General features: G+C 53.9%; 7 protein-coding genes across 7 annotated transcripts; 3 read left to right on the top strand and 4 right to left on the bottom strand.

Annotated features, from left to right (window-relative positions):
• Nucleotides 1-204: 204 nt before the first annotated feature.
• Nucleotides 205-1,854, bottom strand: QC763_509550 (uncharacterized protein; the record flags this gene model as incomplete). The annotated part of the gene is made up of 2 exons (XM_062913538.1): nucleotides 309-1,854; nucleotides 205-251 (listed from the first exon to the last, which is right to left on the bottom strand). Exons 1-2 carry the CDS (start codon nucleotides 1,288-1,290, stop codon nucleotides 205-207), a joined length of 1,029 nt encoding a protein of 342 aa, XP_062764958.1. The 5' UTR covers nucleotides 1,291-1,854.
• QC763_509545 (uncharacterized protein) lies at nucleotides 317-4,248 on the top strand (the record flags this gene model as incomplete). The annotated part of the gene is given in 3 exon segments (XM_062913537.1): nucleotides 317-2,890; nucleotides 2,950-3,058; nucleotides 3,067-4,248. Coding segments are annotated over 3 exon segments (1,422 nt in total). The 5' UTR covers nucleotides 317-2,759.
• Nucleotides 4,247-5,926, bottom strand: QC763_509540 (uncharacterized protein). Its single transcript, XM_062913536.1, has 5 exons — nucleotides 5,342-5,926; nucleotides 5,150-5,269; nucleotides 4,864-5,058; nucleotides 4,485-4,796; nucleotides 4,247-4,399 (listed from the first exon to the last, which is right to left on the bottom strand). The coding sequence occupies exons 1-4, from the start codon at nucleotides 5,553-5,555 to the stop codon at nucleotides 4,696-4,698; spliced, it is 630 nt and encodes a 209-aa protein (XP_062764956.1). The 5' UTR covers nucleotides 5,556-5,926; the 3' UTR covers nucleotides 4,247-4,399; nucleotides 4,485-4,695.
• UBP2 (ubiquitin-specific protease ubp2) lies at nucleotides 5,848-10,331 on the top strand. Its single transcript, XM_062913532.1, has 2 exons — nucleotides 5,848-6,291; nucleotides 6,346-10,331. The coding sequence occupies exons 1-2, from the start codon at nucleotides 6,264-6,266 to the stop codon at nucleotides 9,708-9,710; spliced, it is 3,393 nt and encodes a 1,130-aa protein (XP_062764955.1). The 5' UTR covers nucleotides 5,848-6,263; the 3' UTR covers nucleotides 9,711-10,331.
• Nucleotides 10,332-10,594: 263 nt separating this feature from the next.
• Nucleotides 10,595-12,240, bottom strand: QC763_509470 (uncharacterized protein; the record flags this gene model as incomplete). The annotated part of the gene is made up of 1 exon (XM_062913531.1): nucleotides 10,595-12,240. Exon 1 carries the CDS (start codon nucleotides 12,173-12,175, stop codon nucleotides 10,595-10,597), a length of 1,581 nt encoding a protein of 526 aa, XP_062764954.1. The 5' UTR covers nucleotides 12,176-12,240.
• Nucleotides 12,241-12,518: 278 nt separating this feature from the next.
• On the top strand, nucleotides 12,519-13,624 carry QC763_509520 (uncharacterized protein; the record flags this gene model as incomplete). Its single annotated transcript, XM_062913535.1, has 3 exons — nucleotides 12,519-13,077; nucleotides 13,132-13,557; nucleotides 13,620-13,624. 3 exons carry the CDS (start codon nucleotides 12,519-12,521, stop codon nucleotides 13,622-13,624), a joined length of 990 nt encoding a protein of 329 aa, XP_062764953.1.
• Nucleotides 13,625-13,989: 365 nt separating this feature from the next.
• QC763_509510 (uncharacterized protein) lies at nucleotides 13,990-15,791 on the bottom strand (the record flags this gene model as incomplete). Its single annotated transcript, XM_062913534.1, has 3 exons — nucleotides 13,990-15,149; nucleotides 15,267-15,663; nucleotides 15,761-15,791. 3 exons carry the CDS (start codon nucleotides 15,789-15,791, stop codon nucleotides 14,777-14,779), a joined length of 801 nt encoding a protein of 266 aa, XP_062764952.1. The 3' UTR covers nucleotides 13,990-14,776.
• Between the last annotated feature and the right edge of the window lie 842 nt (nucleotides 15,792-16,633).

Genomic DNA, 16,633 nt, shown 5'->3' with positions numbered 1-16,633 from the left:
ATTTCAAAGATATTGGATAAGCAGTCACAGGTGTCTTTATCAGCCCTGGTATAAAGTTTATACAGCACCCGTCATATATGTGTAAGACGAAGATGAAGAACGATATCGCTTCGAACCGTCTGCTCATATTGTTTGCGAGCGTAGTCTCTATTCAGATGAGACAGCTGGTTCTAGTCTTATCTATGCTCACAGACCAACTTTATCTCAGACAAATGCCTGAACGCCAGTAATGGCTCTTCCAAGAATGAGACCTATACACAGTTAGCCAGGGCATGGCTTCTTGTCAGCATTCGGGTGGTAGAACTTACTATGAATATCGCTCTGGCCTTCATAGGTCTGAGTCACATAGAGGTTCGCCACATGGCGTCCAATACCATACTCGTCACTGACAGCATTGCCACCAAAAATCTCCTGGAGAACTCTGGCATTCCACAGAGCTCTGTCACAATTCTGGCGCTTGACCATGCTAATCATCTCGGGAGTAGCCTTGCCTTGCTCCTTCAACCGGCCGACCTGGATGGAGGCCAGGACGCCGTATGAGATATCAGTGGCGGCGTCTGCGAGCTTCTTCTGGATCAGCTGATATTTGGCAAGGGGGTTGCCCTTGAACTGCTTCCTTTCCAGAGCATAGGTTCTCGCTCTCGCCAGGCAGTCCTCCAAAGCACCCATCACACCGAGAGAGATACCATACCGGGCGCTGTTTAGGCAGGCAAACGGCCCCTTCAGTCCCTCCACCCCAGGGAACATGTTCTCCTTAGGGACAGGGCAGTCCTCGAGATGAATCATTCCGGTGATGGAAGCGCGGAGTCCAGTCTTGTTGCTGATCTTGGGTGTCTCGAGTGTGCCAGCAGGACAGTCCTTCCTGTCAACAAGAAATCCGCGGATCTTTCCAGTCTCCTGGAGCTTGGCCCAGACGAGGAGAACATCGGCGATGGGCGAGTTGGTGATCCAAGTCTTGGACCCCTTGAGCAGGTAGCACCCCTTCTTGGTCGGGTGCTCGCGCGCAGTCGTCTCCATGGAGCCCGGATCGCTGCCGTGGTTCGGCTCGGTAAGTCCAAAAGCACCAAGAAGCTTGCCCTTTGCCATGTCTGGGAGGTATCTCTCCTTTTGCTCTTCCGAACCGAACTCATGAATTCCACCCATGACCAACGACGACTGAACCGACATGCCGCTTCGGTAACCGCTGTCCACCCTCTCGACGGCCCTAGTGATCAAGGCTCCAGCCACATCCGACACTCCAGCACATCCATACCCCTGAAGGTTGGCTCCCAGGAGACCTAGCTCGCCCATCTCCCGGAGGATCTTTGGATCATAGTGCTCATCGCGGTATGCCTCTATCGTGCCGTTAGCCCAAGCAGGCGGATTCGGAGGGTTTCGGGTTCAACGGTTCGTACGTAGTACTCGGGGAAGCAATTGCTCCTGGCAATACCGCTCAGCCGTTTCGGAGACTGCGAGCTCCTCCTCCGTCAACAGGTCCTTTGCTCCGAGCGGGTCCTCCCAGTCGAACTGCACAGCTGGAGATGCCGACGCATAGCTCCGGGTCGGGAGTGCTGGCCGGGCTTGAAGAAGGGCCCGGGCGGGGAATCGTCTGCAGAGGAGTCTGGACATGGTCAATTGGGTTCGTCGGTATACTGACGTTGGTGGCTGGAGCAGAATTCACCTTGCATTTCATTCCCCGCTGTGTTTCCCATTCCTCCTTGTCCATGGCCCCGATAGCTTCCCGATCCCCAGTGCTCATCCCCGCCACTAGCCGATCCACGGGTAACCTGGGCCGAGGCTGGTGAGTTATGGGGGTTAGGGTTATGTACTGGATATCCGTTGCCCCTGACAGGGGTTTATCAGGGGCAAGAAAACAACTGAATAGAGAGCAGATGTCTCCTTGAAGGTTGACAAGTAACATCCTCCGATTCAATCTGAGAATGGTAACAGTAATGTAAAATGGAGACATGCGATGAACCAATTCAAAGGAAGGAGCATGACATCGCAGCGTGTTCCGACTAGCAGAGCAAGAACGTTCTGCTCGAAGAACCTGGCTTGAGAAACTTAAAACATCCAACTTCTCTTCACTCACCTCCGGAGTGACCATTACCAGTTCCATGCTACCTTTTACCATGTCTTTTTAGTATCGTTAGCTATCATGATCACAAACGCCAGGTAACCCCGCTACTGGCGATACCTTACTCTGTTCCAGAACCGGGCAGCCGCCCGGTGTCTGACATACCTACCCTTATATTCGACACACATAATAGCAGCAGACCTTACGATGTCCAATACCGCCGAACCAGATATGTTCCAAGACATCATCACCAACAACAACGACAGCCTAGCCACTTTTGCCGCCATCCGTCTCCTCAGCTGCTGCTGGACAACCATCCCTGGCATTGACCTCGCCTACAACTACCTCCCAGCCAACAATATGATCTCCGCCCTCGACATGCAACTCCGCTACTCCCCCTCCAAGAACCTCATCTCCAGCAACCAGTCAGATACAACCTCACAATACCGAGCCTAGCGAGCAGGATACCCAGGCAAACCCAAATTTGGCTACGACGGGCACCTCGCCGAACCACCCGAGCAGTCCTCTCCCGACGAAGTTCCCAAACGGCCACAAAGCAGAATCCCCTTTTTAGACACCACTCCTATCAAACACCGCCGTCAAAGCGCCTCCAACCTACCAACAAGTTCAAGACCTAACCTCAAAGGAAAAAGCCCCAACCAAAGTACCGGCGCCCTGCCTGACTCCCGACTCAAATCTTTTGATGAACAAAACAGTAAATATCCGGGATCATCCCTCCATCAAATCGATGAACACCCCCCTCTTAGAGAATCATCAGCCTCAACGATCACCTGCCCAGCAGAGCTCGATCACCCCCAACCAGCAGGGGAATAGGTAACATCCCCCTCTCTCCCCTCCTTCCTCTCCTCCCCCCCAAGCTAACAACCCAGTAGAACTCCTCCCCATCATCCCCCTCCCAAACTCGGCGGGGCGCCTTTGAAAAGTTCCGCCAGAAGATCAGGCGCTCGAAATCTGTCTCCTTTCCTGCTACAGAGCCGGAAAGTGAGCAGCATCACGCAGCAGACGGGAGGGAACGGCGGCGGGCTAATCGGGATCGGCTGGAGGAGCCGGCACAGGGGGCGAGCCCGCTGTTTAAACGGTGGGGGTGTGGAAGGAGGCCGAGTCTGGATTTGATTGCTGTTGCGGGCATGATGATTGCTGCTGGGGAGCTGGACAGGCTTTCTTTGAGGGCGGACGATGTGGAGAGGGTGAGGAGGGGGAGGGAGGGGGTGGGTTTGGTGAGTGATAGTGGGCAGATGTCTCCTCCCGGGTCGGGGGATGGGAATGGGAGTGGCGGCGGTGTAGTGGTAGTACCACCCAATACACCAAATACCGCTGTTGGGTCACCAGCTAGTCCGGTGAGTCCTGGCGGTGGGGTGGGGGATAGTAGTATAATGGGGCGACAGTTGGGGTCTGCACTTTCGGCGGAGAGAAGAGAGGGGGGGTTTGCCCCGTTTCCGCCGGCGAATACACCTGTTTTTGGGGGGAGCGGTGCGGTGACGCCCAGCAGCAGGTCGGGGTCGGGGTTGGGGTTGGGTGGTGGAAAGCAGAGAGCGGCTCGACCGAGCAAGCTGTCGGAGGTTCGGAGATTTGAGGAGGTGGTGAGAAGGCTGTCAGTTTCTGACCCTGCGGTTTCGCCGGGGGCGAGGGAGACGGAGGAAGAGCCGGTTTATAGGCTTGAGTCGTTTCCTGAGTTTCCTGATGGGGGGGATCACAGCGAGGACCGGTATGAGAGCGGGGAGTCTACGCCTAGGTATAAACCGGAAGAGCATTATTTTGTGGAGGGGCGGTTACAGTCTGGTGCTGGGGTGGGTGGAAGTGGATTGAAATTGAGGGGGCATGGGAATTGTGAGGAGGTTGAGGGGGAGCATAAAGGGGAAGAGACACATGCTAGGCCTGATATTTGGAGGCCTGAGGATGGGGTTGGGTCGGGGCCGGGGGAGGTTTCTTCTACTAGAGATTCCAAGGGGTCGAGGTTGTCGTTTGCGACTTCGGAGGAGAGGAGGAGGAGTTGGTTGGATGTTGCTAGACGGGCGACGAAGGGGAGGTGGGATCACGAGCTGGAGGAGTGTAGGGGGCTGACGGAGGAAGAGGAGGGGGATGGGAAGGAGGGGCTTGTGATGAAGAGGAAGCATACTATGGCTGACATTGTGGAGCTGTTGAAGTCGGGGAAGGGGGTGCAGAAGGAGTGAGTGGTAGGCTGGATTCTGAGGGGGTCTAAGGGGTAAGAGATAGAGATTTGTAAACCTAGAAAATCAGACTTGATTTCCGCTTTGATGCTTGCTCTTCCGGTTCTCATCTTGACTGCTCATTCCCAGTTACGCCACAGGCAAAGCTCAGATTCTCATTTGTTGCCTGTTAGTTTAATTCGCTCTCAATGATGAAGACGGGGTGGAACTCAAGCTGCAGTGTTGGCTCAGAATCATACCAGAAAGCTCAAGGAGCACCAATTTTGAAGATGCTGAAAACCACAATTCAAAAGCCCTTTCCATTTACACCACCTCTCATTTTGGCGAGGTGAGCCACCGGCTAGCCCCCCATTCTCGGCTATGTGTGTACAAAAATGGTTTGCCTTTTCCGGGGAACCCAGCCACCTCTGTCTGTCTCTCTTTCTCTCTAAACCTCTATACCCGTATTTCTCAAGCACGCTCAGGATCCGCGCATACAGGCTTCACCTCGAAGCCGTAGGCCTCCTTGAGCCTCTGGGCTCTCCGCTCATCGTATCCAGGGAGCTTGATGGCTGTTTTTTGCGTCAAACAATGTCAGCATTTTCCTTTGTCAAAGGTGCAGGGAAAAATATGACTCACATCTCCCCTCCCCAATCTCAGCAATCGTCTCTTCCACCGGCCTCCTGTATCTCTTGCGGAGCATCTCCTTGCGCTCGAACTCGTCCACGTCGGGGTTGCGGCCGGCGCCTTGGATGCGGCCGCCGGTGTACTCGAAGACGGCCGAGGTGACGGACATGAGGGCGCCGTAGCCCAGGATGGCGGGGATGCGGCCGGCTGTTGTTTTTGGTTTTTGTCAACATCTTCTTTCCTTTCCTTTCCATGCAAGGTCTAGCTAGCTAGCTAGCAGTAGGAGGGGTTGGGTTACCTCTCAACCCCAAGACAGCACCACCAAAAGCACCAGCGATAGCATTGTTGTAGTGATCGTTCTTCTCGCGGAGATTGGCGGAGGCGACGCGGGAGAACTCGTAGACTGAGCCGACGGCGGCTGTTTTTATATATCCATGTCAGTATGAATGCGACCAGTTGATTGACATGACGGGGTGAGGGTGGCGGGTACTAAAAGTAGCGGCGATGTTGCCGTGCTTGGAAAAGACAGCCCAGGGACCGACGTGCTTCTTCTCGAGGGAAGTCTTGACGGCGGCGAGGAAGAGACCTCCGGTGCCGAAGAGGGCACCCATTGTCAGGGCGGCGTGGACAGCATCTTGGGGCTTGTATTTGTCGGAGGAAGAGGAGGAGGAGGAGGAGGAGTCCCCTCCGGCGTGGGGCGCCATTTTGGGCTGGATTTGGAGCGGGGGTGGTTTGCTGAGGGGGGTGGTGGGAGGTTTATCAAGGTATGGGTTGAGAGCTTGGGAATATCGTTATGTCAGTTGGATGCGGCGGCTGCTGCTGCTGCGGGTTGCGAATTGGATTTCTGGGAGCACGGGGCGTGGAAGGGGACGTGCATTGGATTTTAGAGGGTTTGATTGGTTGGTTTTTGGAGGTGGGATTTGGGAGTCTGGAGCAAGGTATGTCTGTACAAGAAAGTCTGGGCTGGACAAATGGGTTCTTGTAGTTTGGAGGTCATGGCAATGGAGAAAGTATTGAGGCTGCTGAAGACTGAATTGATGGTTATTGATTATTTTAACATGCCAACCATGACGTGGAAACTAGTGGAAACTAGCTCTTCAAACAAAGTCGGGTCACGGCGGTACTTTGTTTGTTGTTGCCAACTGCCCCTCCTTGTGCCATCCATCCAGTTGCTCCATTCCATCATCACAGGTCGTGCCTCCCACCGCTCCCTCCACGGCTGCGTCAGCTGCCAGCCGTCAGAGGCAAAAATCGATTCTACGTAGCAGGAGCTACCATCAGGAACTCCGGACTCACTGTCTAATATAAAACGAAGGGAAGCTTAGTTGCCGGCTGTGACGCAAACCCAACCTGTTCCCCATAATTTCATCCATCATCTCCATCATCTCCGTTTATCAAGCAGACAGACAGCCATGCATACGAATACAGCATCATCCACCAGTAAGTCTTGTTTGCGACTCTTGATGTCGAGATTGTTCTAACACATCCCACCAGTGCCCCGCCTATCAACCATGGACTCCCTCAACACAGGTGGCCGCCTTGCCAGAAGGCTCATCGAGGACTGGTACCGGGGTGCTCTGCAGCATGCCAACTGGTCTGAACCCCGACTCCAGTCTTGCTACCATCTGCGAGGAGCCCGCCCCGGCCCAGTCGGTCCCAACGACGACCACGACCTTATCATGATTCCCTCGCAGACACACGGCCACCAGATGGCTTGTCTATGCAAGCACTGCCGGTACCACTTCGTCTTCACCTGGGCCGAGCCGGAATTTAGTAGCCCTGGCCATCCTCAACATCACTTTGTCATGGCACCGGGGGATGACGAATCCTTCGGCGAGGAGAAGGGGAAGCAACTCCTCGTTACTTGGCCTAGTAGGGACAAGAAACTGGGCCCTTTGATGCGCAAGACCAGCTACCGGTGCAGCTTTTGCGGCTTCAGCATCCGGCTCGATGTGTCAGCACCACGCCTGGCCAGCAGGTGGATTGACATCGTCACGGATGAGTCGCGCGCCAAGAGAAACCTCAAGAGGGCCATGGACGAGGACCCGGGCAGATTTAAGGACATGACGCAAGAGAAGCTCGCTAAACTCGAGTCCAGCGCCCTCATGACACTGAACATGTACATTACAAACATCATGTCTAATGATTCCACCAGTGCCGAGAAGAAGATATCGGAGCGCAACAAGACGTTCATGGTGCAATTCGGTCCAGAATGCGAGGAGCTTTTCCTCTACCTGGGCTTCACCAAGAGGCAAGAGGCCGAAGACACATTCTACATCTCCCCACAGGTCCCACCGGAGAACGGCGGCAGGACATTCCTGTACTCAGAGAGATCTTTCTTTGAGAACGTCAAGAGCGAGATACAGAGTGTGATCGACCAGAAGAGGCCTGAGCTTGTTCATCAGCATTCGCCTGCTCGCATAAAACTGCAGACGGTACTCGGAGTTGACGATGCCCAGACGCGGACCGTGCACTGGAAAGTGTCGGAATCCGATCTACACTACTTCTATTTACTGGGGGCTTCTTCCAAGACAACCGAACCCATGTTGATTTGGGCATATGAGCGGCAAGCCGCCGTGGACCGGGATCACGAGCGCTACTACAGGGAGGCTTTCAATTTCTTGGCCTACCACGGGGACGAGGAAATGCAGATGTACGCCGTCCACTTAGATCAAAAAGCCTTGCCTCGCCCCGAGAAGAGTGAATATGACAAGGACTGGGAATGGTTCGGCTTTTGGAGGGCACAGGGCCGAACTCTGACCAAGGACCGGATCATCGAGCGGTACAAGCATTACAGAGAAACCAGGCCCGAAGCAGGACATTTGCACAGGCTGCACTTGGCCAAAATTGCTCGGGATTTAGGCCAAAGGGATTTGGTCTACATTGCCGTGGTGGACATGGACGAGGCCGAGGCCAATGGCGTGCTCGACTCAACGGCCCAAACAGCACCTGATACCATAGCCTATGCCGCTCTGGAAAGTGTGAACAACAATGAAAAGGACGCCGCGGTTGTTGTGACGGCAATGAATCTCATTGGAGCGAGAATGGCCAGACAGCGTAGAGGTGACAAGGATTTTGACGAGGCCTTGGGCGACTTCGAGACCATCAGCGGGCAGCTGGAGAGCCTCGTGAGCGGCGAAACCCAGAACCAGGACTTTTGCGATCCTGTCAGTAATGGACAAGAGATGGAGGTCGGGGCTGGAGACCTGACGTTGCCCGTCGGGCTTGACAACATTCGCAACACTTGCTACCTGAACAGCATTCTGCAGTATCTCTACACAGTCGATGTCATCAGGGACCTGTTGCGGACCTTGGACCTAGATACGCCCGAGGCCAGTACAGACAGGGTGGGCGAGATCCTGAGTGGAAGTGTGAGCGGGGTGGAAGAAGGCCAAAAAAAGGAAGCTTTCCTCGGCCATGAATTCGCGCGCGAGCTCAAGACTTTGTTCCACGAGATGGAAGAGACTCGATACACTCACGTCAAACCACGCCAGCGGCTTGCCAACGCCGCCATGGCCCGAGCTGATAAGGGAGGCTCTACTGCTGAGTCCAAGGCCACTGGCCCCAAGGCTGCCAACTCTGCGGTTCCCGAGCTCAAGATCACAACATCTACAGACGCTGATGCCAAGATGGTGAATGGTGAGGAGACCTCCGAACTCGAGCACGTTGAGACGACCAGTGTATCTAGTTCACAGACGCTGGTGGGAGAGACACCAGCTGCTGCGTCAACGGGATCGGGGAAGAAGATGGAGAAGGCGGGGCCCCTGGAAGCTTTGGTAAAGGAACTTGACCAAGACGAGGTCAAGGGCACTGCGCAACAGGATGTCGACGAGGCCATGGGAAATATACTGGAACACCTACAAGCAGCCCTCAAGCTAGCCCGTGCGCGCCGCAATGCCGGGGAGGACGGAAGCGAGGAAATACCCGATCCCATTGACGATCACTTTTATAGCAACTTTAGGATCTATAACCGGACGCGCGGGAACGACGACGTACAGGGCTGGACCACACACGAAGACCGCAACCGCATGATCATGGCACCGCTTCATGAGACAAAGGCGGTCAAGGAGGATCTGTACCAGGCCATTGGGCGCGGCATGGATGTCCAGCTGAATGAAGAGACAAACAAGATGACGTATTCGGTCTTCAAAAGGCCTGCTGATATTCTGCACTTTCTATTCCCCAGGAGTCGTGCGCTCGACTTGAAGAACGAGAATCCAGTGGAGCTAAACGATCCGTTGTATTTGGATCTCTTCATGGATGTTGTCCCAGGGGACGAGCGGTACGGGAAGCGGACGAGACTGTGGGCTCTCAACAAGCGGTTGGAGGAGCTGAATACCAAGCCACGGGCGTTCGAGCCGGGTTCGGCCAAGATTTTGTCGGAGGAGGATATTGACAGGCTTGTGACTGAGAATGGTCTTGTTGATGCTGATGGGGATTATGAGCTCGTTGATGCCGACGAGAGGACTGCTCTTGCCACCAAGGAGGTTCAAGGGGGGTGGGTTGCGGTTTCCCCCGAGAAACTGAAGCAATTCGAGGAGCGCCAGCGGGCTGATGATTCGGCAGAGCTTCTCAAGGAGAAACAGGGGCTTGTGGTCGGGGAGGTTGAATACAGGCTTCACGCGGTGTTTTGCCACACTGGAACCCCCCGATCCGGCCACTATTGGGTGTGGATCAAGGATTTTGAGCGGGGCGCGTGGCACAAATACAATGACGAATTGGTGACGGTGCACAGCGAGGAGGATTTCAGGAAGCAGGCGGGGACTGCGGCTGAGCCTTGCTGGGCGGCCTATGTACGTGCTGACAAGGTAGCGGGCTTGGTGAGCACGCCGCTCCGAAAGAGGGTACGAGGTGGGTGAGCAGCGTGGGCGTGTTGAGGCGATGGCATGATTGGGCAGCATTTGTTTGGGTTGGAGGTGTGTGTGAGTTGTTGAGAAGGTAGGTATTTTTAAAATGAGAAAGAGGCATGTTACCTAGCGAATCTTGGAAGGGTGGTGACTGTTTTGGGGGGCGTGGTGACTATCTTTCACGGGGGTTTGATTAAGGAAAAGGCTTCGAAAGATAGCTAACAGACCCAGCGATGGACTGTGGTGGATGTGCACCACGAGCTTCTGTGTGTGTGAGTGAGGTGATGGGTGTAGGTGAGACTATCTACCTTGTGTTATTATGTTCTTGACGATCGAGAGGGTTGGTTGGGGTAAGAGGGGACGTGTGATTTCAAGAGGGAGGAATTACGTCGGGGTTGAGCAAGCGATTTGGTAGGTTTTGAAGAGCAGTTAATGGTGTGTGGTTGTCAGTGAAATGGAATATGCCATCTGGTGTTGCTTGTAAGAATGACGAGACAGGTTGAGGGATCTATAATACACTTGGGTATCAACACTAGATTTGATGCTCTGCTAAGAGGCATAAATGTCAATCACGTTTGGTAGGTTAGCCGGAGAAAACAATGTAGATGACTTGCGAATTACCAGTTGACGAATGCTATGCTGCAGATTGCTATGCTAGAATGCCCATGCTATTCCCTTTCCTTGCCCTTGCCCTTATTTCTGCAAAATACACCTTTCAACAACGAGTTATGCTCTCTGAGTTCTATTTCCGTTCCTTTCCCTGTCCCTGCAAAACATACCCAACAGCCAGCCTGTGGTCTGCATCCCCTTTCTCTTGCCAAGTGATGCCATGTAATGCAGTGATGTGTACAATACTCCCTCCCCTTCCCGGTCCCCAGATCCAATTCCCATCTCACCTACCTCCTCCTCCTAAACCTCGAATTATACCCCGGCCCGCCCTTCGCCCCGCCTTGCTTGAGTTTCAGCCTCTTGAAATTCGCATGCGCAGTCGCCTTGACTTTTCTGACCGCCTTCTTCACCGTCCCTTCCTCTCTCTCATCCTCCTTCTTCCTCCCTTTTGTCTCGGCCAAGGTCTTCCTAGCCCCCTTGCCGGTAGATTTGGGGGTGGGCCTGAGGGTGTCGAAATCGTCGTCATCCTCGTCGTTGCCCTCAAAATCAGGGCCAGAGAGTAACAAGTCGTCTTGAGGAGCCTGAGGTGGCTGGTCGGGGTATTGCGTTTCAGGGATGGGTTCGTCGTCGGAATCAGGGGGAGAGTTGTCGGTAGGGCGCTGGAAACGGGTAGGCTTCATCTTGACCATTCTTGTGGTGCGCTTCTGCCCTCGCTTTTTGTAGACTCGAAGGGGGTTGCCTTGCGTATCTACCCCTTCCCTACTGAGATCTATTTCGTCATCGTAGGCCTCGTTGTCGAAATGTGATAGCAGGACAGGTTTCTCTTCGGTATATCTGGGTTGGGCTGGTTGGGGTGGTACTGTCTGGCCGTCCCCGATTTCTGTCTCGACGCCCTCTGGTACTGTAGCTAACTTGGGAACGGCAGGTTTGGTGACTGGTACGCCGAGTTCCTCTGCTTCCATTTCCCGGAGAGCATCTTCTTCATCTTGATGGGCCTCGTCTTCTATTTTTCGGAGATCGGCGACGACTTCGGAGAGACCTTTGACCTTGACGCCTTTGCGGCTTAGAACTCGGGGAAGACGGAGGGGGCCGACTTTCCAGGGGCCGTTTTCGTCGGTTTCGTCTACTGGAGGAGGAAGGGTGGTCCGGCGGAGGAAGGCGGGGGTATTGAATAGTTTGCTGCGGGTTGTGGAGGGGGTTGTGGTGGTGTTGTTTGGCTTTTCGTGGAGGGGTGTGGTGACAGCTCCAAAGAGGTTGGTTCTTCCGGCGAGAGGGGTGGAAGCATCGTGGGCAATTCGTTTGGCAGAGGGGGTTGTGAGGTCGCCTAGTTCGGAGGCGCGGCGTTTGCTGGGGGTTGCTGAGCCTATTGGCTTGGGGAAGGGAGATTCGGTTGGTTTGGAGGGGGTTTTGCCTAGGAGGTCGAATAGGCCAAGCACTCGGCCGTCTTTCTGGGGAGTTGGTCCAATTGAGGTTGGGAGGACTGGGCTGAAGAGCTTGCGGGCTGTCGAGGGGGTCACGGCTCCGGGAGTTCGGGCAGTTGGGGACTGCATGTATGGATTGGCGACATGATGTTTTCGTGGTGTTTGTGCCGTCTTGGAGTGCTTCGACGGGGTCTGGGGTGGTCGGTGGGAGGACGATTTTGGTCTTGAGGGTTTTGACAGCTCTTCTGGCGGGATCTTGCCCGAGAGGACGTCTCTGAGTTTGCTGTATTGCTTGTACTTTTTGGCAATGTCGGGATTCTGCTTAATGTCGTTGCGGCTTGGCTTGTTACCGCCGTGTTCTTCTTGCCAGTCGGTCTCCCATTTTTTCAACTCGGCTCGCACTTGGAGGGATTGGAGCTCGAATTCGGCTCTGGCTTGATCGTCCATCCTGGCAATGCGGTTGTGTGGGTGCAATTAGATGGTGATAAGTGAGGAGGGACGGTCTTGGTTGTCTTGAAAAGGATGGTCAGGTACCTCTGTACCTTTGTACCTCGACGCGTCCAAACGCGTCTTGTCCGATTTAAGCACGTCCACCCCGCGCCCCACAGTGAGATCACTGCAGGGGCGCGCCAAGACTCGTCCAGGTCCCTGCAGCCCAACTTTAAAAGATTCGCTGAAGGAGAGCAGCTCTCTCTATGTATTTAATACATACTTTGTACCTAGATGCATATGCATTTTGTTGGGTGAACCTCCAGCACAAGTCAACAAGCCGACCGACACCCATCACAACATGGCAGAACCACCAATACCCCTCCCAGACGACGCCAACCCAGCCGACATCAAATCCCAAGTCCTCCAACTAACCCTCACCTCGATCCAGTCCTCCGACAGCGACGAAAACCCCTGCGTCATCTGCCTCGAAACCATCACCTCCCCCTCGACTGCCCTCCCATGCGGCCACTCCAACTATGACTTCCTCTGCCTCGCCAGCTGGCTTCAGCAACGGCCCTTTTGTCCCCTATGCAAAACAGGCGTCACCCAAGTCCGGTATACCGACGCCGACACCCAAAACGAACACCTCTACAACGTCCCACCCCTAGCACCCACACCAGAACAACCTGCCCGGCAGACAGTCTCACGAGCGACCAACCCGGCAGACGTTCTCCAATTGGGCCCATTGGATTTCGAGAGATATCTTTTCGGAGACGTCACCTCTATCCAAGTCCCCCCAGTCCGGCGCAACCTTCGCCGAAGACAGAGCAACCATCAGCCACCACCACCATCCAGCACCCCCGACCAAGCCCTCCAACAACGCCAGCACATCTACCGGCACAACCTCTTCTCTCTGCGTCCGCACCCCCGCCCCGTTTGTATCCCCTCCGGTATTAACACCCCTCCCTTAGACATCGGCTCCTCCCCCCACACAAGCTACTCTCCATCCGTGCCCTCACCAGCCGTCCTCTCTTCCACCCCCCATCTCCTATCCAAAGCCCGCCTCTTCCTCCGCCGAGAACTGCAGGTCTTCTTCCCCCCAACTACGGCAGCTCCCTCAACGGGGGACAGCATCCATCAAAACAGGGAGTTTCTTCTCGAGTACGTAATTGCCATGGTCAAAACCGTCGACCTCCAGTCTCCATCCGGAGCCGCCCACGCCGAGAATCTACTCAGAGATTATATAACCCTACCCGACACAGGTGATGACAGGACAGCACTCTTTCTACATGAACTCAAGAACTGGATGAGGTGGCGGGGCGAGCCACCAGGGAATGTTAGTCTTGAGGGGTGGGATAGGGGGGTGCAGTACCCTTCGCTTGATGAGGGGAGGAAGCGTAGGTATGATGGCGGGGAGGAGGATGCCGAAGAAAGAGAGGGAAGGGGCTATAGCTGGCAGGATAAGGCGGGTGATCACTGGAGGCCTGATCCACCTCACTGCAGTCAGCACGGTGGAAGAAACGACAGCAGCAGGAGAAGAGGCGGTGTGGTGGGCAACGGAAGGGAAGATGAGCGGTCTCGTCGTAGGAGGCATGATGTGTGAACTGTATTTTAAACGGCACAGGGCTGGAGTTTTGGGAAACCTGCGGTTTTGGAGTTTTGGGTGTTTACTCGGTGTAGAGATGATACCCCTTTTGTATGTGTCTATGTACAACTTTGCGTACGACTTTGATAGAGCAGCTAAACCAAGCGCTTTTCATGCGAGACTTGAGTTGCGTATAATTTTCAACGTTGCACTGCCCAAACAAACATTTATAAAGTCAATCAAGCAAAGGACATCACATATTCCATTTCCAGCATCAAGCAACTAAAGCAGTAAATCAATTCTTTGCCCAAGCCCATATCGACTCCTCTTTAACTCCTGTATAAACGCTACCTAGTATAAGTTTCCCACAACCAGCCATCGTCTCTCTCTCACAGAGACATAACTTTGCAAACATTGCACGCTTGCTTTACCCCCTAAACACGCACGCTTGCTTCCCCGGCCCCAATACACAAAAAAACAGCAAGGTATAAAAAGCCGCCCATATCCAGTCCCATCCCAAGTAATCGTGACGATTGCTTTCTTTCCCTTTCGTATAAATACCCCTCCCTCCTCCCTTCCTTCTCCATATTCCATCCATCATTACATTCATGTTTATTGTTGTTGTTGTTGTTGTTGTTGTTGTTGTTGGAGAGAGAGATAGAGAGAGAGAGAGAGGAATTTTGTGCTGCTGAGTTGCCAACCCCCACCCCCCACCCATGCCGTAAGATGTGCAAGCTGAGAAAGACAGAAAAATCATGATAGAAAAAAAAGCCAGGCAAAAGAGCTTCCAAACATGAACAAGTGAACAAATATCCCCACGATATTTTCCTTCCCTTCCCTTTCCCAAAATCCTCATCCCAAGATTCAGAAATCATAGTTAGGTATGTGGTAGTGGTGGTGGTGGTGGTGGTGGTGGGTATCATTTGCCGTCGGAGGTTGTCGTCGTCGCCGTTTGTCGTAAAAATATGTACTTAATCCTCCTCCCCCTTATCCCCATCCCTTCCCAACATAAATTCATAACCCCCTTCCCCTCAAGCCATAATATCCGACAGAACCGCCATGCTCAATATCATGACCAACAACCCAATCGTAACAATAATCAACAACGTAAAACTAAACCACCCCATCACCATGGCACTCGACCCAACCCCCGCCAGCACCGACCCGTTCCCGAAATCCTGCGCGATAATACTCGCCGCCACAGACGCGGTGTGCTGCCACAGCACACTAACCAGCACAAAAATCGACGCAATAAAGATAATCGCCAGCGCGACTTGGCTGACCGGTCTCGAGGGAAAAGGCTTGACTTCTCTTTCTGAACCCTCGGAATCTTCCTCCTCGTGCCAGCCGGGAAAGGTAGCCAGTAGGAGGAGGCAGATGAAGGCGAAGATGATGGCGATGATCCTACCCCCCAATCCGTCAGCACACAACAAACAAAACAGGGAGAGAGAGAGAGAGAGAGAGAGAGAGAGAGAGAGAGAGAGAGAGAGAGAGAGAGAGAGAGAGAGAGAAGAAACTTACAAGAGATAGGGAAAAACAATCATATCCTTAAACTGCGCCGACAGCCAAATCAGGTTCAGCGGGTCCTGCTCCACCGAGATCTCGTTCGCCAGCGAGGTCGCATTGTTGGAGCACAGCCAGCTCCCGCCGTCGGTCGAGATGCAGATGCCAAAGTAGCCGACCCTGGCCTGGAGGCTGGCGTCGCCGACAATGTTGGAGATCGCCTCCGAGACACGGTAGTCGACCTGGGCCGTGTCGGGGACGGCCGTATATTTTTCGTAATAGATGGAGAGGAGGAAGATGTCGGGGATGAGGGGGGAGGAGGAGGAGCAGCCTGCTAGGAGGAGGGAGAGCAGGATTATCGTCACGGCGATGAGGATCATCAGCACGTGGTGGTAGCCGAGGAATGGTACCCATCCTGGTGGTTTGAGGGAGAGAAGTCAGCTAGGCATTCCTCTCCGTGAGAGCGCAAAAGGTAGGTCATGCGCCCGGTTGGTTGAGGTTAAAAGACTTACGGTACCATCCTAATTGTACTCTTGTCGCCATGTTTTTTTTATACGTCCAACACACACTTCCCTTTCACTCACAAAGAATAAAACCCACACACACCCGCCCTCCGACGGTAGGAACACACGCCCGGAGTGACGGTTGGAGGAGGAGGAGGAGGAGGAGGATGAGGAGGAGGAGGAGGAGTGTAGTCTGGTTTTTGTCGGAGTTGGAATGTAAGTGGCGCCTATTGTTCTTTGGTAGGTCTCGGATAGATCGTCGTCGACGATGTAGTTCGCCAGGAATGCCACTCGTTCGTAGTGTGACCCGCAAGGTACTCTCTCTCTCGCTCTTCTCACACAACACACACAACAAACAACAGGTAGACTACACCACCTGCAGTATAATTGAGTAATGAAGTGGGACGACGGGACTACTACTCCAGTAGTATGTACGGGGCAGACCCTTGAAAATCTGCACGACTTGCACTGGCGTGTATGTCTGTGATACTGTGGGAAGCAAAAAAAGAGATCGAGTTGTTAGAGCAACAGACTGAGAGAGGAGAATGCAAGGGCGGGAAAACCGTCAGGAATTCTGCAGGTCCCAAAGCTGTGGGTGTGGTGTGTGCTTTCACCAACAAGACAAGAATGGAGGCTGGAAAACGCAACTTACAAGGTGGGGATTGGGGGGGTGGGATGGGATGTTGCTTTGCGCAAAATCGCAGAAATGCCGGTGGCTGGTATGGGCAGCTAACTAGTGAGGGTATATTCTGAGACGGGACAAGTTAAAGAGCGGATGATATCCGGGGAAGAAAAAAAAAGATGGAACAAGGCCAAAAATCAAGAGACGACGATGTTGCTGCTAGCCATCTGCATTTTCTCTCGCTCTCTCTTCTTTCTCGC

This window comes from Podospora pseudopauciseta, assembly GCF_035222475.1.
Source record: "Podospora pseudopauciseta strain CBS 411.78 chromosome 5 map unlocalized CBS411.78m_5, whole genome shotgun sequence".
NCBI classification, from domain to species: domain Eukaryota; kingdom Fungi; phylum Ascomycota; class Sordariomycetes; order Sordariales; family Podosporaceae; genus Podospora; species Podospora pseudopauciseta.
The sequence above is the reverse complement of the archived record's forward strand: the minus strand, read 5'-3'. Positions and strand labels throughout refer to the sequence as shown.